Here is a 24,421-nt window from a genome sequence, read left to right as displayed (position 1 = left end):
TTTAGACATAGATGTGAAAAAGGTGACATCAACTCATTTAGCAGTCTAAGAGAAGGACAAGATGGAACATGGTGGAAATCCTCTTTCATTCACCTGTTTCTGAACAAACTAAAAGTATGGCGTATCTGATGCTTCTGAAACACATTCAGCTGACCACACTCCAGTAACACAAACCTTTCCAAACACAAACATGAACAATTTTTAAACACTATAAATAGCATCTCCTGATCCATGGCAGTGAGCTCTCCTTAAGAACTGGGAACAGTAAAACACAAGATGAACTCCAGCGGTTCATGCACAAATGCCCATCTCACCCAACACCATCCAGTTACCTCCAGTAGGACACCACAGGGAAATGGGAGGAGCACAAGGGAAGCAGCCAGGAAGTGAGGTTTTAGCAGAGCATTCCAGCAAAGAGAATGGCTCATATTGTCAGCAATATGTGGAAAACCTGAGGGCATTTTATGGCACCACTCCTCAGATCCTAGTGCTGCCTACCAAGTACTAAGTAGCCTGTACTGTATGAGTAAGAGAGCAGTCTACAGAAACATGGATTATCCCATTCAAGGAGTTACTGTTTGAACAGTAAAATTTAAAAAAAAAATTAAGTCACTTTTCCCCACTCAAGGGGATTTATAGGAGTACTTCTCACCTTGCTGTCCATTCTTTACGCAGCTTTTGTCTCTCCTTAAGAAGGAGCAGGAAGCAGTTGATGGTCTCATTCCTTTGTTCCTCAATTTGTTGCTCTTTTCTAACCTCAGAGACGACCAGACTTGTCTTAAAGGGAGGAAACATAAAAATTATAATCTAGAAATAGGAAACAATGTGTAAAATTAATAAAAAGCCCATAAGCAAATAAGGACAGTAAATCAATAGCTTTTTTTATTACAGTTTCACTGCTGACAAATCAATACAGTAAATGATGGTTAGAAATAGCCACCATATATTTGGTATTTAATCAATATACATGGCACATAAGGTAAACCTTAAAATCTCATTGCCTTAAGTATCACACTAAGACACTGTGCATTCTAGCCCACATTTTCTTGAGGCATAGTGATTTTATAAATATTTTATTGTATCAAACAATATCAGAAGTATTTTCCTCAATGTAGCATTTGCTTGGGGGACTTCAACTTCTTTGCTCCTTGGTAAAGCTGTTGAAGAAAATACTTGTTTGTACTGTACATGCTGAATGGAATTTCTGCCGATGTAGACATGTTCTTTTTATCATTAAATACTTCAAATAAACAAGTAATGAAGACTTTTCACACATGGAATAGATTTAAAACTTCTCAAAAATATACATATATACATGCAATGGATTTAAATAATCTGTGAAGCAGGATGACACTCAGTCTTTGCAGAGCAAGTGTTACTGCAATTAAAGTGTTAGAGCAATTAATGTTGATGTAAGAGAATTGGAGATGTTCTTATCACACCCCTTTATCCTCCCACCAAACTAACTCAAATTCCCTCACTCCATCTTTTCCTACTCCTGCACCATTTTTTCCTCTTCCTTCCCCTGCACTTCCCCATGTCTGCCAAGCTGGGAAGGAAATGGCTGATGCTCAGCTACCAACCAGTCCTACATCCACCAGTGCCCACGTGCTCCTCCATGTGCAGTGTCCCCCATGGCAGAAAATCAGTCTTTTCCTTAAGGGAAGATATTATATCGCCTCTAATAGACATGGTATTATTTTTGATATTCTAACCTCCAGTCACATGTTCTGTAAACATATCAAAGCATCTAAATGCTTTTAGGAAGGATGACAGAACAGATGGAATTCTTGCACAAACCTGTTTTCTTTTCACTGAAAAGGAGGCAAAAAAATAAGTTTCTGACCTGGGAAGTTGTGCATGTGGGTTTGAAAAGACAACCAAACGTAACCAAGAGGTGCAATTCCTATTCCCAGCATAACCTTCCTTATTGGAACAACGTGACAAAACACATGGCATTTTGCCTCCTCTTCAATGTCACATAACATTACATTCTGTCCTGCCCAATTAAAATTCCTCAAGGAATTCTGTAAGAGAAATTATTGCTATTATCTTCAGTTTGTGAAAACTGAGAGATCTAACCTCATTCTGATAGGTTTTTGGGTTTTTTTCCACAAGAAACAATAACACACAGATAACACATTTCTTAAGCTATTAACGTAGAATTGTTATTGCTATGGTTGTTCCAAGAGAGAAGCATGACAGGGTTCACAGAGACAGAAAATAACTTTATTGCACCAACATCACATGCAAAGAACAAAAAGCATTTTTCTCCCCACCTCCCAGCTCTATTAGCTGGCCTACCAAAAGGCATTACCCCATGATATGGGACTTAAACATCAAAAATAACATTTTCTTGTAAAAACCCCAAATGTTCAAAACTCAGTCTATACAGATCACATTCCTGACCCTGCTTTGACATTACAAAGCAAACATAAAGCCAGAGAGCATTTTCAGATAAGGATTGCATGACATGGGTTTCCTTGCACTGACCTACAACATCTTTTCCACAACCTCTAATATCTGCCAACTTCAACAGTCCTGACCTTAGAGCCTCATTTCCAGCAGCTGCACAGTTTGAAGCAGGATTTGATAGAGGACTTCAGCAAGTGAAACAGGCTCACATGAGCTGATGTTCTTTAATGGTGAAAATTAGCACTCCTTGTCATTCATAAATATACCAAGGCTTTAATTTTTATACTTACCATGTACAAGATTTGACAGAGCACTACAACCAGAGTTTACCTCTGTATTATAGGATGATCACACAGCCATACAAGCTAGGCCACTGCCCACCACTATTTCCCTTTCAGAATGTTTGGATGGCCATTTTATTCACAGAGGGACAGGACAATCCACTGGTGATGATGAGATGCCTGCTTCTCCCCAAGACTTCAAGAAAGTCCCAAGTTGAATGATGCCATGCCTCCTAAAGCTAAAAGTACAGTTATTTGCTGCAAGAAACATCAAGATCTCCTAAACAAATTATTCAGAAAGTGTAGAGCATGGAAAACTGGGAGTTACTAAAGAATTTTCAGTTAAAATCTGATAAAAAAGATGATGCCAATATAGTATTATCAGTCAGAGATGGGTGATCACTTCTCCAAGTATTCACAATCACACTGTATGTGATATGGTACGAATTCTGTTGACCTGGGAAAATTGCAGTGTTGGTCCTGAGTTTCATTAAGAAAAGTTCCCTCCATCTACAGAGACATCATAATTCCGGAAACTGAACATAATTTATTTTTTACTGAAAATATAATAATTTTTCTCCAGCCTTCTGTTAACACCTTTCATTTATGTGGTGATGTACATGGCTCAAGTCAAATGCATAGTTTGACACTGACATCATAAACGCTTCTTTATTGAGCCCTGTGAGTACAGTCACAGCTACCTGGAGGGTGAAATAGTATTATTAAGCAACAACAACAATACATAGCAATTTAACTGATTTACTTGTTTTCTAAGACTGCTGAAAGGGCAGTAAGGTCACCTGGAATGCCAGTGCAGGGCTTGATGTGTAGCTTTTATAGAGGCATTTCTTTATAACTTGCTATTCTTATAATTGTAATAAAAATCTTGAATTGTAACAAATAAAGCAGCATTCTGGGTAAAATAATATTATAAAGCATGTTCCTTTGCAAGTTGTCTTTTCCATGTAACTTGTTTTGGGATTTGTTTTTAACAAGGGGATTCAATATATACTTCAACTGATAAAGGTCAAAGGTTCAAGAAACTCGGTCAAAGATGTTATCAGCTGGGAAAGCCATTTCCTCACTTCAACACTGATAAAAACCCATCAGAAACCCAGCTGATACAACCCTTGCTCTAAAGAGCAGGAATGACCTTCTTTTGAACATCACTATAGTTGCACATCCCATCAAAGAAAATCTGATCTTGTGTCTCAATTCTTTTAATGACAGATAATTGCCTGCAGAGGCCCCCTTTGCCCAATGCTGAGTGAAGCCTTCACAATTCTGAACTGGACTCAGCACTGACTCGGGTTTTCAGCACACTTGGGACTGCAGGACAGTAGAAAAAATAAACAATGCAACCAGCCCTACAGCCTGTCTTATCTCATCCTTGTGTTCACAGAGATTCTTGAGGGTAGTAATGTTTGCAAACTGGTGAGACTTTCTTTCTTCTGCTTCCTGAGCTGTCAAAAAACATATCCTGGACAACCTAAGCAATGAGATTACACAAATTGCTTATCATTTGTGGGAAGCAACTCCTTGTCTCATTGGCCAGCATAGCTCTTTAATAAGCAGTACTGCTAGTATTTTCAGTAAATTTACCCAATTCTCTTGCAGATCTAGAAGGGTATTTAGGGCTTTCATTGTAAAACCCAAATGGCACAAGTCTTAAAAACAAACAGCTCAGCTCTCAAAAAGCCTAAAGCTATACACACACATATAAATATATGTATATGTACACATGTAGCAGGAGCAAATCCAGCCTTTCACATTAAACATAGTATTTAGGAAACTACTCTTTGCCTTCCTCCTGGTACAGCAGCAGAGCTAAATTTAGGCATATCAGGCAAGAGCCATCAGAGCATCTTCTCTCATTATATAAGAAAGGAAGGTTCTAAGATTAGATTTCAAATGACCAACACCCTATTTCTCTCATTATCACCAACAAAATACATCAGTGACACAGGATTGAATAGAAGCTCTTATAACCAAGTCTTTCTATTCACCCAGGATACACACACAAAATTAGACACCTAACAAAGCCAATCTAGGTATTTTCACAGGTTTATAATAATATTTTTTCCTTAAATATGAAGCACAAGAAACTGTTTTAACATAAATAGGCCACTACCCCGCTCAACTTTATGTCCTGGGTGAATATCACAACATGCCTACAAACAAGAAAAACCAACATCTAAACATTCCAAACCCCTCACTAATACATTTTCAATTTTATAAAGCTAGATTTTCTTCCTTCCTTCAATACAGACCCCATGAGGAGTCAGATGTAACACTGTATAACTGGAGACATGAAGCTTACTGTTCTGTCAAACAAATTAGCCTTTAGTCTGAACTAAAGTGGCACTTGGGACAGTTTGCCTCTTGGTCTACTTTGATGGGTCAACAAATCAGATTTTTCACTCAAAGTTAAGATTTCATTTACTCATCACCAGTTTAAATAGGATAAACTTCTGAATTTTTACCAACCATTTCTACTTTAACATAGCTGTCATCTCTAAAAAATCAATAACTAATACAGAAAGGAAAAACAAAGAGTAAAATCTGTAAGCACAGTTAGAATGCCATTCTGTATTTTCCCTGTTATTTTTGTCATTTTATTTGCTTTCAGTGAAAGAAGTTTCCTGAAGAAATTCTATGAAACTAGAACATGGTCCCTTTTAGAGGGGATGGAAAAAGAACCTGAAATCTATTAAGCCATGTTAATTTAACATGTTGTAACTCCTCCATGATAAAAAAAGCTAGTAATTTATTACAAAATCCTGCTCATTTCTTCTTTACATTTAAAATTTCTACTTAAAATACGAGCAAATGGGCCCATTTTCATTGATATGATGGGAACAGCCAGTATGGTTTAAGTTATCACCCGGTAATTTCAGCACATTAAACCCAATTCTCTGCCTTTTGTTTATTAATTCACTATGCCAGATATCACAGTTTCACTCAGCAACCCTCATGTTCTGGATGATATTGAAAAATGAGTCATGTTTGTCAAAGAAAGTTAAAAAAAAAGGTAAAGAGGAAAAAAGTGTTGTTTATAGAAGCCAGCTGCTCTGGCTTCGGCGCCAGCAACTCTTCATCCTGCTATTTTACGCTCGCAACCCCCACTGCCCCCACTGGCACAGGTACAACTAAATGTTGACTTCAATGCTTCAGAGAGCACTCAACTGATTCTGTACATGATTAATTGCCAAAGACATGGCTGACCATATGGAACAGAGAAAGCATCAAGTAATTCATACTTCTGTATATGATCATTTGGCCCCTGTTGTTTTAATGTACAGGAAAGAGCTAGTATAGCACAGACCTGGTGTCTTGCCCTTGACAGCCCATTAAGAAATCTCAAAGCACCTAGTTGAAGTTGTGCTGTTGGCTTTTCAATAGCAGCCTAATAAAACAGAAGCAAAGCTTTCCAACTAGTCTTAAATCTTTCACATACAGTACATTAACCACTGCTGCTACAACAACTGGTTTCTTATGATAGGAAATGGGATTTGATTTCTAGCCTCTGCATACTTACTGAAAGCCTTTTTCTGACCTTTGGAGGGTTTACAAAATCATTGTTCGTTTTTCCTGCCATTTTCCCAGTTTTTTACCACGGTGATCCTAATAGATTTGTTTAAGTTTCAGTACATTCTACTCTTACTAGCTGCTATATGCAAACAGTGCAATGAAGGTAGGCTCATGGGAACTGAAAGGAAAGAAATTATTATTAACTATTTTCTTTCTGAGATTCAGAGACGTCACTGCAACATCTAAAACCATTTATTTTTAAGGAGCCTATAAAGCAAAACAAAAAAATCCTCAAAAAGAAGAATATACTAGTATGTGCTTTCTTTTATCAGACTGGAGACAAATAATTGAATTTCATCTGAGAAGAAAGGACAATTTATTTTAAAGCTGTAGTATTCTCAAGGATTTCTGACAGAGACCTCAAGGAAAGAAAAAGGTGCAGACTTGGAATATATGTCAGTATCATTAACTGCTCTATATTAGTTTTATCTACTGTTAACATCTTTTCAGTCATATGCAGTCAAAGAAAAAACATTTAAATAATGTTTCTCTGTCAAAGCTCTTAAGATGACAGTGCTAAAAAGTTAATCCCCATCCTCACCGATCTTCTGGCAGTTTTGACGTGCGTTGGCAAGCATGCATTTGCTGGCACCTTCCAATAGAAAATATTTACATGGAGTTTTCTTGTCTGAGGATTTTCTATGTGAGTAAATGTTCCTCATGATCTGAAGGGTCTTATATGGAAAATTCTAATCATTGGACATTCATCAATGGCAATTTCCCAGGCTGAGAATTCAGATAAGACTATTAATACTCCAAGAAAAATCTGCAAGCCAACATAAAGCTCCCTAGCTTTTCTAGTCATGGATTGATAACTTTCAACATAATATCATGGGGTTTAAAAAAAAACATTATGTCTGTTTTTAAGTAAAATAAAGAATAGAGAATTTTACAAAACAAATGACATTTCTGTAGCATAAAAGGAATGGAAACTCAAGTCGCTGATGTGAAACCATTGCCACAAAGATTATACATTCTCCTCTACCATTATATTCAATGGTGCACATCAAAACTAAACATGTACATAACCCAATTATAGAGCAGAATGCTTAAAGTCAGACATATGCTTAGGCTCTAGATACAAGTCGACATGCATTCAAATGTAGGCAGCCCTGTCTCGCTTTGAGGTATTCACTGCTGACAACAAAGGATGAATACCTGACTTGATAGATGAGTAGTTTGACCTAGAAAAACCTACAGCGAGTAGATCACTTCGACATTTCTGAAGAAACTGTAGGTTTTGTCTGCACTAGAAAGTTGTTCCATTTATCTATACCTGTGGAGCTAAAGCAGTACATTTTCTAGCTATATGAGTTTAAAAGTCATAAATTAAACCAGGTTGAGGTTATTTGGAAATAAGCACTACCTTTATGCCTATATAAGAATATTTATACCAGGGTCTTGAACCGTATATTTAGAAAAAAGGAATACAAACAGAAGTAATGGCCAAGTAATTTTTGGTTACTCTGGCATGCCACAACTGAATGAATTTCCAATTGAGAGAAAAAAAATTCTTTTTATTGCATGATTTAAGCAGTTATGATGAGTCTAATATTTTCGGTATGTAGTTACAAATTAAAAATTGTAACAAGATCAACACTTTCAAAATATTTTTGCTGTACTAATTGGTTTGGCAATGTTCTGAAGTTGAAGTATAAGCCACCTCATCATGAAAGAGCAACCAAACCACTTAAGATACTTGGAATAAGAGTGGCTTAGCATCTTCAGATGTATGGGTGACTGAAAGGTTACCCTTCAGTCACATTCTCCCTGTGCATGGCCCCTCCACCTCTGAATCATCAATAGCACAAAGACCAAGGCAGGCCTAGCATGCATAGTGGATTATATGAAGTGTAAAACATTGTGGGGAAAAAGCTTTTGAAAGAAGTCAGGAAAAAGAAATCACGCTTGCAAGAAGATCCAGCTGACAGGCCAGTCCCTAACAAGTGAATATGTTTGAGAACATTGTGAATGCAAGAAAAGAACACGCCTTTTGTTTCCAAACCTACAGTGTCTTTACCCCAACTGTTGCCTGCATGGCTGAACATATGTTTTCTGAACAAGAACTGAAGCAGAAAGTGTTCTTTGTTATAATTCACTCCTTTGTATACACCTCCCTTTTTCCATTTTGGTCACATGCAAACAGTAGTTACGCTGAACACTTAAGTTCTGAAGGACTGCACAGCAGTGTATGCTTCAGTGATTATCTGCTATTGCTGAAATCACTTGAGCTAAGATGCACTACAAGACTCACTTGGCTAATCTGCACTCTGGACAGCTTAGATTTTGCAGTGCTGAATCACACTGAGTACAACCTGCACATGCTCACTCAGCCAGCACTCTGAATTTTCATCCCCAACAATTATGTGCAGTTCTAATAAGCACTGAAGAATTTTACAACAAATGATTTTATGCATTCAGAATAACTCGAAAAAGTACCCAGTAATTTTCTTAGCATCTCAAAATTAACATCATCAACTATTATGAATAATTTAGGGTGGAAGAGGGAAGAGAGATAAAAATTATGGGTTTCAAAGCCAGAAGTAGGTACTATCTCACAGGCACTGAAATAAACCATAGTTCAAATTAAATACTTATATAATTTTATTGATTCTAATGAAATAATTCAAGATGTTGAGGCATTGCTTTGACTCATCTAATTTATGCTGAAGCCCTAATACTCTAAAACTACATACCAGATTCTCTTAAAATATTTATAGATGCAAACTTGTACCAAAATCTCCAAACTAAATCTCTGCTCTTTGTAGCACTCAAAATGCAAACTGGAATTTCTAAAGGTAACAGTAATAGTCACCAAAAGAATTCTAAACATAGACAAGGTACTAAGATAAATAGAAAACAGTTAATGCTAGATTTTGAAATCATCATTACATTTTTGTTTTTTAGTGTTTAACGACATGCATGTCATGTTAGTGATTGTCTTGAACAGCACAACTCAGTATCCATTTAGTCTGGAAAAGCTATAATGTCAGCATTTTCCTCCCATCACTGAAGCCACTACCTGTTGCCATCAAGCTACTTCCTGCCTTAGTTACAATACGTTTCAACACACTGTCTGCTAAAATATAGTTGTGCAGAAATTTAAAGTGTATTTCCAGAGTCATTAGTTTATTGAAATAATTTAAAAAGAAAGCCAAGTTACATAATGGGTTAAACACTGCAGAATGGAGAAGCTGTAAGCCACAATCAAATGAAACAGCAAGCCACATGTCCAGAAGTGCCTGTGGGCATGCTTTGTCTAAGACACATGCCACAGCAGAATAGCAATTTAGTACATATGCAAGATAACCACATACAGCTGAATCATATCTTCAAATGACATAAGGGGTTCAGTACCATCCTCACAGCACAAAAGGCACCATGCCTGTGGATATCCCTCTGAGAATGGGATTCTCACCATGCCTTTTCAAAAATGAGGTTTTGTCACACTTGGCTCAAGTAACAACTTCATTACCACCAGTGACACCATGGTACACTATTGTGAAGATTTAAAATTCATAATCATGTAAGTGCAGTAGTGGCTGAACAGACAGAAAGAGAACTGAGAGTGCACTGCTGGGAAGAACATAGGAAATAAAACCAAAATAGAACCTGCTACACAACATGTATTTAATGTATGAGGAATATGACATTGCCAAGCAGCAAGGAGAACACCACCAGACACTGCCAGTAGTTGATGACAACAGCATTAGGATATACACTTTTTTGGAAGCTATGATCCTCATTCCTCTACAGAAAACTAGGCTGTCCGATTTCAGTGCCCCATTCTCCTCCAGTTTTGTTACAGTACATAACTATATTTGACATCAAACCATGGGCTAGGTACTCCACATACAGGCCATGGAAATGCTGATGGTGTGCAGTGTAAAATGTACAACAAAATGCAATGTACTAGCAAATTTTTTAAATAGTGGTGCTGACAAAGGAGAACAAACAGAAAAGCCTACTGATTTAACTTACTTCAAACAGTTGCCCAAAATACATAACATCACTAGTTTGAATTCAGTACTTACACTAAATATGGATTCCTTCTGAAAGAACAAGGCAAGTATTTACTCTTAATTCTCTTGCATTCAGATCATGTTCAAGAATAAAGTTTTGCACATGTCATTCTGACTAATTAGAGCATAAAACTACATAAGCCTGTAATATATATATGCCACTTATATATGGACACTAATTTTCTATTACAAGTCATAAAGGGGAATATATATTATTAGTATATAAAGACAATACAAACATTACAAGAAAAAAGATAATTGCAAAATTACAATGTTGAACTATAGTTAATAAGTCTGATGAAACTACATCCTGTAGGCTCAAAAGAACACTACTTTTTTTCTTCCAGAATAAAAACAATTAAAAAATACATAAACCACAGTTCCTCCTAAATGTAAGAATATTAAAACTCCATCTAATCTTATATGTGTAAAACCTATGTTTGCTGTATTATATACACACCAGGATACCACACACCCTCAGTTACTGTTTCATCACATTCCAGTTAATTTCAGGGCAGCATCATGGATCCGGAGCATTAACCAAGGAACACTCAGGCAATACCTCCACCCCTTCCAAGGACATCAATTCCCACCAAGCTTCTCATCGTCAGCTGCCAACTTTCATTCTGCTAGGAACTCAGTAACATATATTGCTACTTATTTTTCTTCTGAATGCAATGTATCTGTAAACTCTACACTTTATAAGGTTGTTAATGACAGCTGTAGGCAGCTATTTATTAGTCTGATTGAGCTGTGTTCCAGTAAAACACCATGCTACAACACTGAAGAAGAAAATTCAATGCCCAACTATTTGGAAATTTCACTACATCAAAGAAAATTATACAGACAATTTTCATTAATATGACAGCATTCAATCAGGAAAAATAAACTTTAAGCATCTGATTCATGTGCCTAACAAAGAAACAGTGTGATCATGAGATCAAACATACACACACTGATTTCTCTCCAAAACAAAAATCATGTGCTGCAGATTCTGGCAATTCAACAGAGATGACATTTGCATGATGTGCTCCCAAATTATGACAATACAACTTGGAAAACAGACAACACTGTTACAGCTCAGACAACCCATAACAGTGCATTTTGTCACCCCACACCATGACATTCCCAGCTCCTGCCCCACCACTCACCAACTCTTCCTTCTACAGGCATGTGAAACAAGATATGGGTTCTCAAGTTCAGCTGCAAAGTCCAACTTGAGAGAGAGGTCAGAGGTGGCTGACTAATCACCTCTGCACTCTTCCAGAAGGAACCGTTAATCCACTGGTAAAAAAGCAATGTCAAGGATTGCATTAACACAAACTGCCTGAGCATCCTTAACAGTCACATACTGAATACATGCTACAAAGGACATGCTCTCCACTAGCCCAAAAAAGCTTTTGTATCTCCTGGGCTGCTGGAAAAATGAAAAACAGCAGTTTGTGGAGAAGGATTTGACCTGTGTTCTCTCACACAAAAATCTCTACTGTTAAAGATAGATCATGACAAGCTGTGCCAGAGCTCTAAAAATCTCCATGTACAGTCAACGGTCCACCTGCTTCACCTTCTGCTTTACCATGATGCTACAGGGCAAATCTCACTTCAGAGTTAGAGGTACAGCCTAGGCAAACAATCACCCAAACTATTCATGTTAAATTAATAAACTTATTAATAAAAAATATTTATCTTCTTAAAGAGGAAAACATGTCATTTGAAAAACTGGTGTCTCTCCTCAGCATTTGAATTCTGGAGTCAGTGTTCCTTATTTTTTTTCCATTTCTAAATTTTTTATTTAGGATGTCATTATGCAATCTTTTTATGCGTACCAAATCAATCTTCAGGGATAACTACATTCCTCTAGGAAAAAAAAACAACCATTTTCATTAGGATATGGACTGCTTTTTAACTATATTTGTCTATTTTTTCCTATTCAGCCACAACTCTGTCAAGACTGCATGGTGAAAGACTCATATTTACTGCCATCTTAAATGTTATACTTTCTTTTTGTTTTATGAAAATTTTTATTAAATATTTATTGACAGAACTCCTTAAATATCAAAGTACCACTATGTTCTTGAGTTCTATATATCTTTTAAGGTTGATAGATTTCATCCTGTTTATAACTAGTCAAATCAGTTATTGCCATACTGGAGAGATCACTAGATACAGTAAGTTGCTCTTACTAGAGACATAGTGTAAGAAAATTAAAACCCAAGACAAATGTCTCAGCCAAAAACCCAAGAGCACAGCAGTTATTAGGAGGAAAAGAAGTATTTTAAGAAGCATTTGTGAAAACTTGTCACAGCATTTCCATTTAAAACAGAACAACCAAATACTATGAACTTAAGCTCATAGTGAAGAGTTTTCATCCTGAGAAAAAAGCGAGATTCCCCCCACCTCAAATGGCTCCATTTATGACCCTGTGCAGCAATTAAAAGCATGACTTCAACTTTTTTTAAGTTATTTTGGCCCACACAACCAAGTAAAAGTGATAGTCAAAAATTACCCTCAGCACTGGGTTTGAAATCATCTGAAATCTTGGGTCTCAGGGTAAATTCTAGATAATCCAAACAACCTGTAATATTTAAATATAGTTCTTCCTTCATACACCAGGGAAAGGTAGGAAAAAAACTTTCAACTCCTGAAGCCATTTCAAAAGGCTATGCTTTGTTAATTTTTAACTGATTAAAAGCACTGAGAATACTATTTTAATTTGACATCTTTAGAAAGTCTTAATTTTAAACCTATTCATCAACACAAACAGTAGCTGGCAAATTGTTATGTAAAGGGTTTGGGGTGGAAAAGAGAAGTTCCAGCTTTGTTTACTACTTTCCAGGCTATCAGGAGCAGAAGGAGAAAAAGCTTCTTCATTTTGTATTATTTGAGGTGAAGCCATTAGCTCGGTTAAAAAAAAGAAGAAAAAAGAAAAAGAAGTATCACAGGTCAAAAGAACAGAATGACACACAAAATCCATTGCCAAACTGGCTGTCGGTTGGATGCACAAGAGTAATGCTAAACAACTGTGGTATGGAGATAAAATATGCTTTCTTTAGGACACTTTTACAATAAGTTATTTAAGCCTTGTGAACAGCCTTGCCTTGCACCCACCCCTCACACATTAATGAAAACAAAGGGGGCCCATTTACATTGTAACCCCGCAGTGGGGTTAAGCATGTGACCTTAAAGTATGGTGCTCTTGTGCTCAGTGGAAAGGTTCTTGACAATATAAACAAGAATTACTGCTGTTAGAGAAAGGGAAGACAATTAAAAACAATCTAGGATGCATGTTGTACAGCTGTTCAAGTTACAGCTATGTCTGACCCCTAAAGATGCGACAGGTTTCACTTCAGAAACTTAGGACATTTTAGTTTTATTAAAGTAATCCATCAACAAAAACTGAATTCGTACGAAAACATGAGGTTTTATATGAGTAACACAGTGAAAATTATGTATTGCTGGCAAAACATGCCATTCGCTGCAGTTAAAAAGATGTTGTGGTCTGCACATCTCTTTCCAATACTTATGCTTGCCAACAGCTGAGCAAAAAGGAAATCTCTGTAATGAATCCTAAGAGAACCTGTTGAAAGAAAAAACACTGTTCTTGAAACAAATGAGACTTTGACAGGTCAAATCACAATCAAATCTGTTTGACAGACCTTTGTACCCAGGCGAAAAAAAACCAACTGGGTGATTCCAGCAAAACTCTGCAGGCACAGTGGCCCAAAATAGATCAAATTGCAGGACCAAACAGCCACAACATTTTTTTAACCTTAATTTTGGATGCCACTGATTCCAAATGCAATAAAGACAGACTGCAATTATGGTCAGTAGTTTCTTTAAACATGCCTACAAATTTTCTAATAACCAAGAAAATACTTAGATTTTAAACAGAAAATGATAGAACAATTTTTTTCCCATCAGTCGCTAAAACTAATTGTCCTGATATTGTCCTTAAAAAATAGGGTTAGAGAAGAAAAACTTCCGAGAAAATAACAAAGATCTTGGCTAAGTTTCATAAAACCACAATTTTCCTGCCTGTTTGATCTTTGTACAGTCAGCATAAGTCACTGAAACTCCTCCATAAATGAAAGGCATTCATGGGAAGCCATCAGAAAGCATTGCTTGTCCTCTGGGACCCAGGACAATAAAAGAAAAGTTTGTGTCTGCCACGTGGGCCTACAATTCAGCTTAAATGAACAAACCATTGCAATATCCTTTGGCTTTGTGAAAACGATACTTCCTACTTTTTTTGGAAGAAAGGAAGTCATATATAAACAGAACAAAGGGAAGAGGCAACACAAGTAGAGCCTCTCATAATAAATATTACAGTGAAAGTTTTGCTCATCAAACCAAGATTAAAAACATATTTTAATCTCCCAAGTTTTATGCCTTTGATGTATGTTCAAGAGGAAAGCTTATATATTTTGTAAGATTTACAACATTTCTAGTGGGAATAGCTTCATATTTCAGTTTTTTTCCCTTCTTTCTGAAATTGAGAATGTATGGGGCTGAATCTATCCCTTAATGCTGTGTCATATCAAACAGTTATGTAGAGAACAGAAGTTAGGATGTCCTGTGGACATTTTTCCCCAATAAATAGGCTAGTGTTCTGCTGAACAAAGCACTGCAAAGTCATTATAATGCTGTAATGGTAACCTATGCAACTAGGAAATACTTCTTAAAATGTCAGCTTTCCTAGACTACAGGAAAGTTCAAACATTTGCACTGAACTCCATAGCATAGAGAAGCACTAAATAGCATTTCCTTGTGGTGCTAAAATTAGGAGAATTAGGTTATACAGCTTCAGTAGAAATAGTAGTAATTTATTATCTGTAATATCACCACTACATGCCCACAAGAGCCTGATATGACACACAAAGCATTAATTTTCACAATTGCAACACACAAAGCATAACCCTTATACAACAGGGGCTCCCCTTTGTAACATCTTCTGTTCAGTTTTGCACAATTTTCTTGACTTCCCATACAACCATTCTGGGCAGCTTTCCTTGTTCTTTCTTGAAATAGCACCCATTGCTATGACAAAATAACCTGCTTTTAAAATCACATTTTCTTGCTGCAACACAGTCAAACACCTGCTCATTTCCACAGTCTTATGTGAAGGCAAAGCCAAATACATCAATGATCCCCTAGATGGTATGAGGCAAAATAGGTGAAAGTTTCAGTATAAGTAACAATGAAAGAGTGGGTAAGAATGCTCTCCCTGGTGTTGCAACACTTTTGGCTTTGGTTTTATCCACCAACCATTAACTTTGGGGGACATCATCAGAAATTCTCAAGTATAGTTTCACAGACACAAAATCAGAAGAGCAAAGGTGAAACTTGCCAGAATTGTTATTTTAAGCAATTATTACAGTGAAGATAACTGTACTGTATATTGGTAGGACCTAGTTTAACAATATTAAGAAAGATCTGTTAACTTCAGAGAAATATGCAATGAAGTAAACACTGGGTGGTAGATAGGTGTGTATTCAGGAGGTAGAAAGGAGAAAATGGGTGAGGGAGAAGGTGACAGAATCTTCCCAAAGCCACGTCAGCCCCTGGAAAGGTGATAGAGTCTTCTCCTCTGTGCCATTCCAAAGGTACATGGACCACATAGCTGTCTTTCCAGAAGCCAAATCCTTTCCACATCTTTCCAAGCATTCCAAATCAGTCCATTTGATTCCAAAGAAACATAAGAGATGCAGAAAGTTGTCCAGAAATGGCAATGTGTGGATAAAGAAAAAAAGGAGGAGACAGAGTTTTCAAGGACAGTAAGAACCCACCACAACAGACTTTCTTAAGGAAAATAAGTGAAATGCTGCAAGAGAAAAAAGGGATATCCTACCAGAAAATTAATATAGATTTTAACTTAGGAACAGTCAATAAGAGATTATTTCAACACTATAGGAAAAACAACAATAAATTTATAATCAAAATTGCCAAAGCTGGAATTACACCAAAGAAACTTTAAGGAGCCTGACAGGGAAGACAGGTGTCTTGTCAATAAACACTGTGCCAAAAGAAGGTTCAGGCACAACTTCTTAAGTCATTTGCCCAAAGCAAATAGCGAGCAAATGAAAGTGTGAGGAATAATAGGATTCTTGTCTCCTACTCTCTATTTCCCTTCATGTTGCCATATGGTATCCATATCTGGAAGGATAAGCAGTACTTTGTACCCTGGTGTTTCAGTTTTCATGACACTTTACAAGTCTCATTGCTCATTTCACCGCTTTCTATGAGCTACTCCTTAATGACACCCAGCCATTGCTTCCTTTGCTTTCCTGTAAAAACAACATACTCAGGAAATAATGAATGTATATTTGTCTCTTTCAAGTAACTGCAGCTCTGTTTGAGCCATTTACTTCGCAATAAACTTTTTAAAGAGAGCTGCTTTTTTTCCCCAATCAAAATAAAAAAAGAAGTGCTTGTGTATCTGAAGGGTCACAATACACTAATTTAAAAAAAAATATACAAATGATGCCCCATAGCCTCACTTCTGAGCTATAACCTACATTAACTCCTCCACCTCAGCAAAGAAAAAATTAAATCACACTGCAACAACTGAGCACTCCAAAGTTCATTTTGACTTTTCAGCCCAAACAGAAATATCCCGTGACTGGTATAGTTCACAAAAAAGACTATCAAATTGCTTCTAATGGTTAGTTTCCACAAAGTATACTTTGCTAGAGGGAGTTACTTAAGAAGTAATTGTGGAAACAAGAAAGCATTGGCCCAAAGAGGAGTGTAAACTTATTAACAACAGCACCCAAGCCCCAGCTGAAAGAAGCACCTGAAAAGGCAGAACAGTTTTGTCTTTAAGTGCAAACAGTGAACTTCAACTACAGGTCAAGGCTGAGCAGTTTCACTGGAAGGGAAAAGGAATCCTCCAGAATTGGAGGCCAGGGCCAGGTAGAAAATAAACCAGTGATGAACATGACTCTAAGGGTTACTGTTTGGCAGGGAAATCTCTCTCTTCTTATTCTTCCTCAGTGTCCAACCTGCTGTGTAGCCTATATGAGAAAATTCTGCATTTTTCTGCATGAGAGTAGCCTCTGAAGCAGGTATCAAAACTTATGCTTAAGAAACAGAATTGTACACTCAAAATTTTAAGATTCTCTAAGGCAAGGTAAGGCCAAACTTCTGAAAACAAAATACTGCTCAATCAATTAGGAGAAAGTAAATTCCTGGGAAATTTTAAATTTTTCACGTCTCCCTAAACCCCAGATTTTCACAGAATTTTAAAGTCTCTTCCTTTCACAAAACATTGCAACTCCCTGGAAACTATCCTAAAGGCTAATGTTTCCCTATGGTTAGAAAAGTGTTTGGCATGTGTGCTACAACATGGTCATATTTTAAACTTTTCACCTCAATATGATAAACCTGAGTATGAAAAAAATACACAGAAATAGAGGTTAGATTATTTTTCCTAACAATACGATAAAATTAATATAGCAAAGGTAAAAGATTCATCACTCTTCGTAAGAATTCATTGACCCAGGGAATTTTTTCATCTGTCCTCTTCTTTACTTTGCTAGACAGAAAATAGATTTTGCTGGCTATGTTTAATTTCCACAGCTGTCACTGTGATCTAAAACATTTATATTGGAGCAATCACATTTTTCCTCAGGAAACCAGGAACTGGAGTACCAGTTCAAACACTGGATAGTCTATCTACTATCTTCTGACCCCAGTGGTGTCCTAGATTTAGGAGATGGATGGTGCAAATAAGCAGAAAAATATATTTTTATTAAAATTTTAAAAATGCAATTAAACAGCAAAAATGCAATGAAACAGCAAAAGTTGACATGGTTTATATATGCTTATTGACTGGGTTAGTACAAATGTAGGTGTAAAAATGACAAGTAAACTTTCAAAAGTAGGTGCAAAATGAAAACAGGATATAATATTTCTAATGTCAGTCTCCAAACATATTTTAACATCTAGTAATGTAACAATATAACATATATTAATATCTTTAATATGAATGTCTAGTAATGAATTTAATTATATAAATTCTGATTATGGAACAAGTCACCAAAAAAGAGCATCACAGGCAACAGATTCATAGCCTTACTTGTAAGTCATGTTATTTACTTAAGCCCATTATGCAAATTTTCATATTGCTGTTTTAAGAAAATATTACAGCACTTCCACAAATATATATGGTTCAACCCAAGAAAAATGGCTGTTTGTGATAAATGTAAGAAGGAATCCAAAATATTTCAGCAGACTTTGAAATAGGACTACCAAAATTCCAATGTACTATATATTTGTAGAGAACAGAATCTTCACTATGAAAACAGCCAAATATATTTTTCTAGCTATAACAAATAAATCAGCAAACAATTTTGTTGATCTTCCATGAAGCAAGTATTATTTAGTAAGCTGTTTCTTATTCTCAACCTTTAGTTGTCTGTTCTTCCAGTCTTGCTTGCTATCCACTAATTTATTTCCTTCCCCCATGCCTTTTTTTTTTCTTTTTTAGTATTAAAAATGGATTTACAAAAAAACAGTAACAATTTTCAGTAAAAACATATTCTGGTTTTAATCAGGCAGTTCGTCACTTAAAATTTCACACATACATACTATTCCAAATGTGCTAGCTGCAGACTTTCAAGCTCAATATTCTGCTACTGTGAGGTCATAACATAACCACTCCCTCAAGAAAGCTGATTCAGGACTATGTCAGCACACAAAAAAAATATTTTGACATATAAAGTGAAATTATACATTCACACAGAACTCACATTTCTAACTAATTGTAGCATTTATATTAGTAGCTTACATATTTAATAGCCCCAGAGCAAGACATTATTTAATTCTGCAGCCAAGTTTATAAGATGAAAATTCAGATCGTCATATTAATACCTTCAGTTCTTTTAACCCTAGCATCCTTTGTACTTCCAAGACTCCTTATACTTTCATTATATTTATTCCTATTTCTCTCACTTTATTGTTACTCCCTCTTTTCTGCAACTTATTTCCTCCCAGTTTCTTGCTCTGCTCACAAAACCATGCTGACCTTTAATTCTGCCTCCTACCGAATTACTTCAAACGCTTTCAATACATTTTGTGGTGCCAGACTACTCACAAAAGTAGAAGAAAAAAACCATTTCTAAGCATAACTGAAACTATTAAATGGAAGTGAAACATTAAAGGCACAAGGAACGAAGCCAGTGTAGTATTTAGTATTTCCACTAACCACAGGCCAGCAGTTGAATGGCAGTCAGCACTTAAGCAATCTTAGAACATAGAAATCATGTAGGAAGCCACAGTGCAGTGTGCAGCATTCCCCCTGGAGCATGTACAGGAAAAAAGTACCCCTAAAATTTTAGCATGTCTGCTTTTTATCCCACAACATAGGAACTAATTGCCCTCGGTGTCTGAGCTGGATTCCTGGCATGCTGGAGCAGAACAAATACTACTTTCTCACCTATCCGTCACAGCAAACATGAAAGATTATGACAAAAGCAAACCAGCTAATCTTAGCACCTCACTGAGCTCAGAGCAAAACACCAGGCAGCAAAGCAGAGAGAAACCCAGCACACACAATGAAGCAATCATCAAATGAGTGGCCAGACAGGAGCAACTGGCCACTGTGCTTGCACTCATGTAACCACCATCCTATCTGCTGTAGAGCAACATTAAAACACCCACAGGTTTGGTACATAGTTAAACATTTAACAATTACTACAGTATGTTTCATTTTTCTGGCAGACTGCAGGACTTCATCTAGCAGTTCAGGCTTTAAGCCCATTCTGGTAACTGAGTTAAAACAGAGCTTTTTTACACCAGTGAACTCATGTCCCAGCTCTGCAAACACTGTTAACATTTGTTCATACTAGTCTGATGCTGAATTTTCTTAAAGCAGCAAGTCAGGTTCTCAGGAGCTGAGAACAATCTAAGATCAAAGCACTGCCCCAGCCAGAAGAGCCACTCTCCTCCTGGTTTTGGCTTCCTAACTTTTTTTAGTGTTTCCTTTGCTCTTTGACCATCTCCTTTGTTTACATGTAAGGCCTAGATGCTGCAGAGGGCTATGCTGCACCAACATAATTCTCCTCTAACTGGCTTGCCACAGTTTCAGGTATTACCAGAGAGGTTTTGGAGTGGAAAAACAACAGTGAGGGAACTCTTGCAGGTCTTCCATCATGCCCACACTTTGCCAGGTTTGGAGTAGGTGAAATGACCAGCCTGAAGAAATCTCCAGGTGGAACATGTACCTCAGATTTGCAGTCAAGGAATGTGCTATGGTCACCTTTACAGCAGGGAGCAAAGCCAATGTCACAGCACTTTGGTGTACACTGGCAATGGCTGTAGGCCACTGTAAAGGCTTTGCAGGTGGACACAGCAGCTCAGCAAACCTGAACACGTAACTGAATTCTGCTGGAGATGTGGGAATGGTTAAACAACCCCAGAAATGTGTGAAAAGCAAACCAGCAAAAATCCTTTGGTGTTTCCCTCTCAGTCAGCTCCAGCACTTTAAAGAACACAGCTGAGAAAAATACAAAATACCCCACAGTATTTTGAGAAAGGACTGAAATATTAGGGCAAGGGTAACTTCTGCACAGCCAGAGCCTTTGAAACAACTGAAGACTTTTAGTATACCTCCTCTATTCTGAAACCACAATGACTGGGATACAGCTGGCAGCTGGACAAGAATCTCTGCAATACCTCCACATCACCTGAAATGACAGCCATATATATTTATACCTTATAAAGTGTGTGTTTATATGTATACATACACAAATATATATATGCACATACATTTATAATCTTTAATAGATATTTCTAAAAAGCTTAGAATGACACACAGGTAGGTATCTACTTTTTAAACAGGCTTAAGTAGGGAATATATTTTTCCATGTGCTTTTTATTATGGTTTTTTTTTTTTGGTTATGAGATTTTCATAATTTTTAAATGGAGGATTTCTGGAGGAGCTGTTCAGTACAAAGAGAACTTACGTTTTAATGCCTACAGCTCCAACAGACTTGGGTCTCTAAGGAAGAAGCATGCTCCTCTTCTCACCCCAAATTGTCTCAAAATTATTTTCAGATAAAAGAGAGAATTAAACAAACTTCAGGAAGGAAAAAAAAGGTAAAAACACTGAAAAAACACAAACTCCAAATAAAAGAATGTACCTTTGACCTCTGGTAATTCAAATAGAGTGTTAATCACCAAAGGATTAACACCCTCTGTATTATAAATAACATAACCAGTCATCAGGAAATTATAACACCCCATATAATCAAGAAACACTGAAGTCTATAATAGAACTATGCCCAAGCAGTGGGATGAGAAGTACTAATATGAGAAACTTAACACATTGTATCAGTTAAGAGAGATTCTGCAACTTCAGGCATTATGGAGAGCAGCTTAGTACTTCAATAGGCGAATCTTTTACCCTCCATGTGTACACATGGCTGTATATACACATATATATATGCATCCATGTGCCATATAAACACACAAGAAAACTTCATAAGCCTTAACTATTATATGCATTGTTTTAAATTTTAAAAAATCTATGTATATATAATCTCCTTTTTTTTCTGAATAATTTTATGTATGTGGAATCAAAAGCAAACATTTTACAACACACTTTAAATAGTTTTCTGCATTCAACATAATTATGTATTGCTTAAATAAAGATTATTTCTCTTATTTATCTCTCCATTATTTTAAATATAGTATTATTACAGCACAGAGGTATCCATTAAGAGAATTCTATCAAAACACTACATTTTTAAAGGGATGGGTGAAAAAAAAATAAAAGAAATCATTACCCACAGTATTTGGCTTTGAAGTAGACACACAGCTACACCCTTATCATCTGCCATCTCCCCCATAACCACTTCCCAATTGCAAAGCCTCTCCATCCGATTTTCTCTCAAACCACACCATTCCTTTTTGCCTGAGAGCCTTTGCCATCCTTTCCTACTTTTTCTCAACCTCCAAAGCTCTTCCTGCCAAGCTTGTTCTCTACTCCCACTGCACCCAAAGGCCCATTCCACCCCCAGTCCCAGGTTTGGGCGCAGTTCTGCACGGACTCCAGAGCCGCTGTCCCGGAGCCCTCGCTCACCTCGCCTCAGTCCTGCCGAGGGAAGGCTCCCAGCTCTGCCCGCACTTGCACTGGCACCTGCTGCCACCCTCCCCCTGGCCAGCTGCAACTGCCTCCCGGGCTGCTTCCTCCCCACCCCTTACTCCTTCAGAAACCTGTAGAGGTAGGTAAATCAGTAGCATTAACAAGCCAGATGAAGCAAATGAGATGGTGAGTAGAACTCACTCAGCACTTACTGTTTCCAGCTGTGCCTGTGCCTTGCTAATCAATCTCCTCTATCCACACAGGAGGGTTCCACTAGGACCCCAGCTTGCCCAAGAGGAAAATCAGACCTTTTCCTCAACATGGAGTATCTCATGAAGAATAGAAAGAGCAACTCATCCCAAGAAAGAACAACTAAGTTCAAATTTAATTTGTAATAGTATTTTCTGCTGAGACTCAGTGGATCAGTGAGAGAAAAGATCCACATTCTCACAATCACGCTTAGTTTTCTTCTTCTAAAGAACAATAAAAGAATGTAAAGTCATGGAATCAGGTGACACATCTACAAGCAGGCAAGCCAAGGTTGGGATGAAAATGGACAGCTCTTGCCATGTATAAAAATCTTAAACTTAGATGGGGATAAAGAAAAGAGTTGACCTTCTCAGTTTGAGAAGCCTTTACAATCTAAACTGCATTAGAATTTCCCCTTTAAATCTTCAGGAAAAAGGACACACTCCTTTAGTTCATTTCCTTCCACTGCAAATAACTAGCAAATCTTATCTTTTTCAAGCCCACTATAAAAATCCCACAGAATTTCTCCAACCTTGAGTCAGTCCACAACTATGAAATACAGTTTCTAAATGAAATACACTTTAAATCTGTACCATGAGAAAAAAGCACAGCTTAATTAAGTTAACTAAGCTGATTAAGCCATGCTCTCTCACCTACTCCAGGAAGTATTTAGCCCTGTAGCCATCCTAAAGGCACCTCACACAGCATATGACATGTTTTCCAGAGATACTGTATATATTTAGTCACTGTGGAAGGGGAAAAAGCAAACACCCTATATGTCAACATGCCAACAAAAGAACAGAAGAAGTATCAGCTGATAAAGCAGCTGCTTACATCTCCTTCTTGTCTGGAAGGCAGGTATTACATTACAAGGGAATAGACAAAGTTAAGAGAACAGCACCCCACCACCACAGATCTGTTATAAAATAATTTAAGTAGGAACACATTCTTCAAAAATCCTGACCATTGATATTATTACTTGGATCTTTGTAAGTTAAAAAACAACTCAGACAAATTGAAAATTGAATTGATTACAGAAGCTTTATTTAAAAATAATTAAGAATATTCTCCTTTGTTGCACTTAAATGCATTTTTATCATTAAAAGAATTCTTTAAAATTTTCAATCCTTTTAAAATCTATTAAAATAAAGACATAGCAGTATTCTTATCTTGGCTTTTCCTGGTACAAGGCTGCTGCTCTGTGTCTCATAAAGATTTCTGGCAGAGTGAGAAAACCTGGTCAGTATCAGAGTCTTTCCTGGGACCTGTCTGCAGTGTCGACAAGCAGCTAAGCTGAATATTAATACACTCTCCATCATCAAAAGCTGTTGCATACCCAAAGGATGAAAAATATTTTAATCAGCTTTCAGCTTGTCTAGTAGAAGTCAGTTTATTCCTTTGGGATTATACATCTATGTGCTCAATTTTTGTCTTCGCGCTCTCTCTCCATACATATTACTTTTGAAACTAGCAGCAAAGAGTCTAAATCTGCTGTTTTGTTGGGAAAAGCCAGCTAATGCTGTGATTCAATTACAGTATTTTACATTAAAGAAGAAAATCTAGAAGATGAAAAGCAAAGAAAAACTAGAGAAAACAGCCCTGTTATCAAGTTTTTTAAAGAAACCAGTGAGACTTTTTTTATTTTGTTCAACATCTCCCCAAGATTTTAAGTTTTCAAGACTGGTTCACCTGTTGACTTACCCATCTTCTCCTCTCCCCAGTAATTATTGCAAATTCACAATTCCTTTAGCATAACAATCACCAGTGGAATTGACCTA

The 24,421-nt window shown here is 36.9% G+C and overlaps 1 protein-coding gene across 11 annotated transcripts in view; it reads right to left on the bottom strand.

The window, feature by feature from the left end:
• FTO (FTO alpha-ketoglutarate dependent dioxygenase) overlaps nt 1-24,421 on the bottom strand; it is a 226,295-nt gene that overhangs the window by 127,498 nt on the left and 74,376 nt on the right. For 10 of the 11 annotated variants that reach the window (XR_014957894.1, XR_014957895.1, XR_014957896.1 and 7 more), the window contains one exon: nt 653-777. Coding sequence is in view for 8 of the 11 variants with exons in the window: in XM_021555037.3 (XP_021410712.3) it covers nt 653-777 (125 nt within the window). In the remaining 3 variants the exon portion in view is untranslated. The other variant, XM_085589608.1, reaches the window with a different exon arrangement.

The sequence above is a fragment of the Lonchura striata genome, chromosome 11 (genome assembly GCF_050655825.1).
Source record: "Lonchura striata isolate lonStrDom1 chromosome 11, ASM5065582v1, whole genome shotgun sequence".
Classification (NCBI taxonomy): domain Eukaryota; kingdom Metazoa; phylum Chordata; class Aves; order Passeriformes; family Estrildidae; genus Lonchura; species Lonchura striata.
The sequence above is the reverse complement of the archived record's forward strand: the minus strand, read 5'-3'. Positions and strand labels throughout refer to the sequence as shown.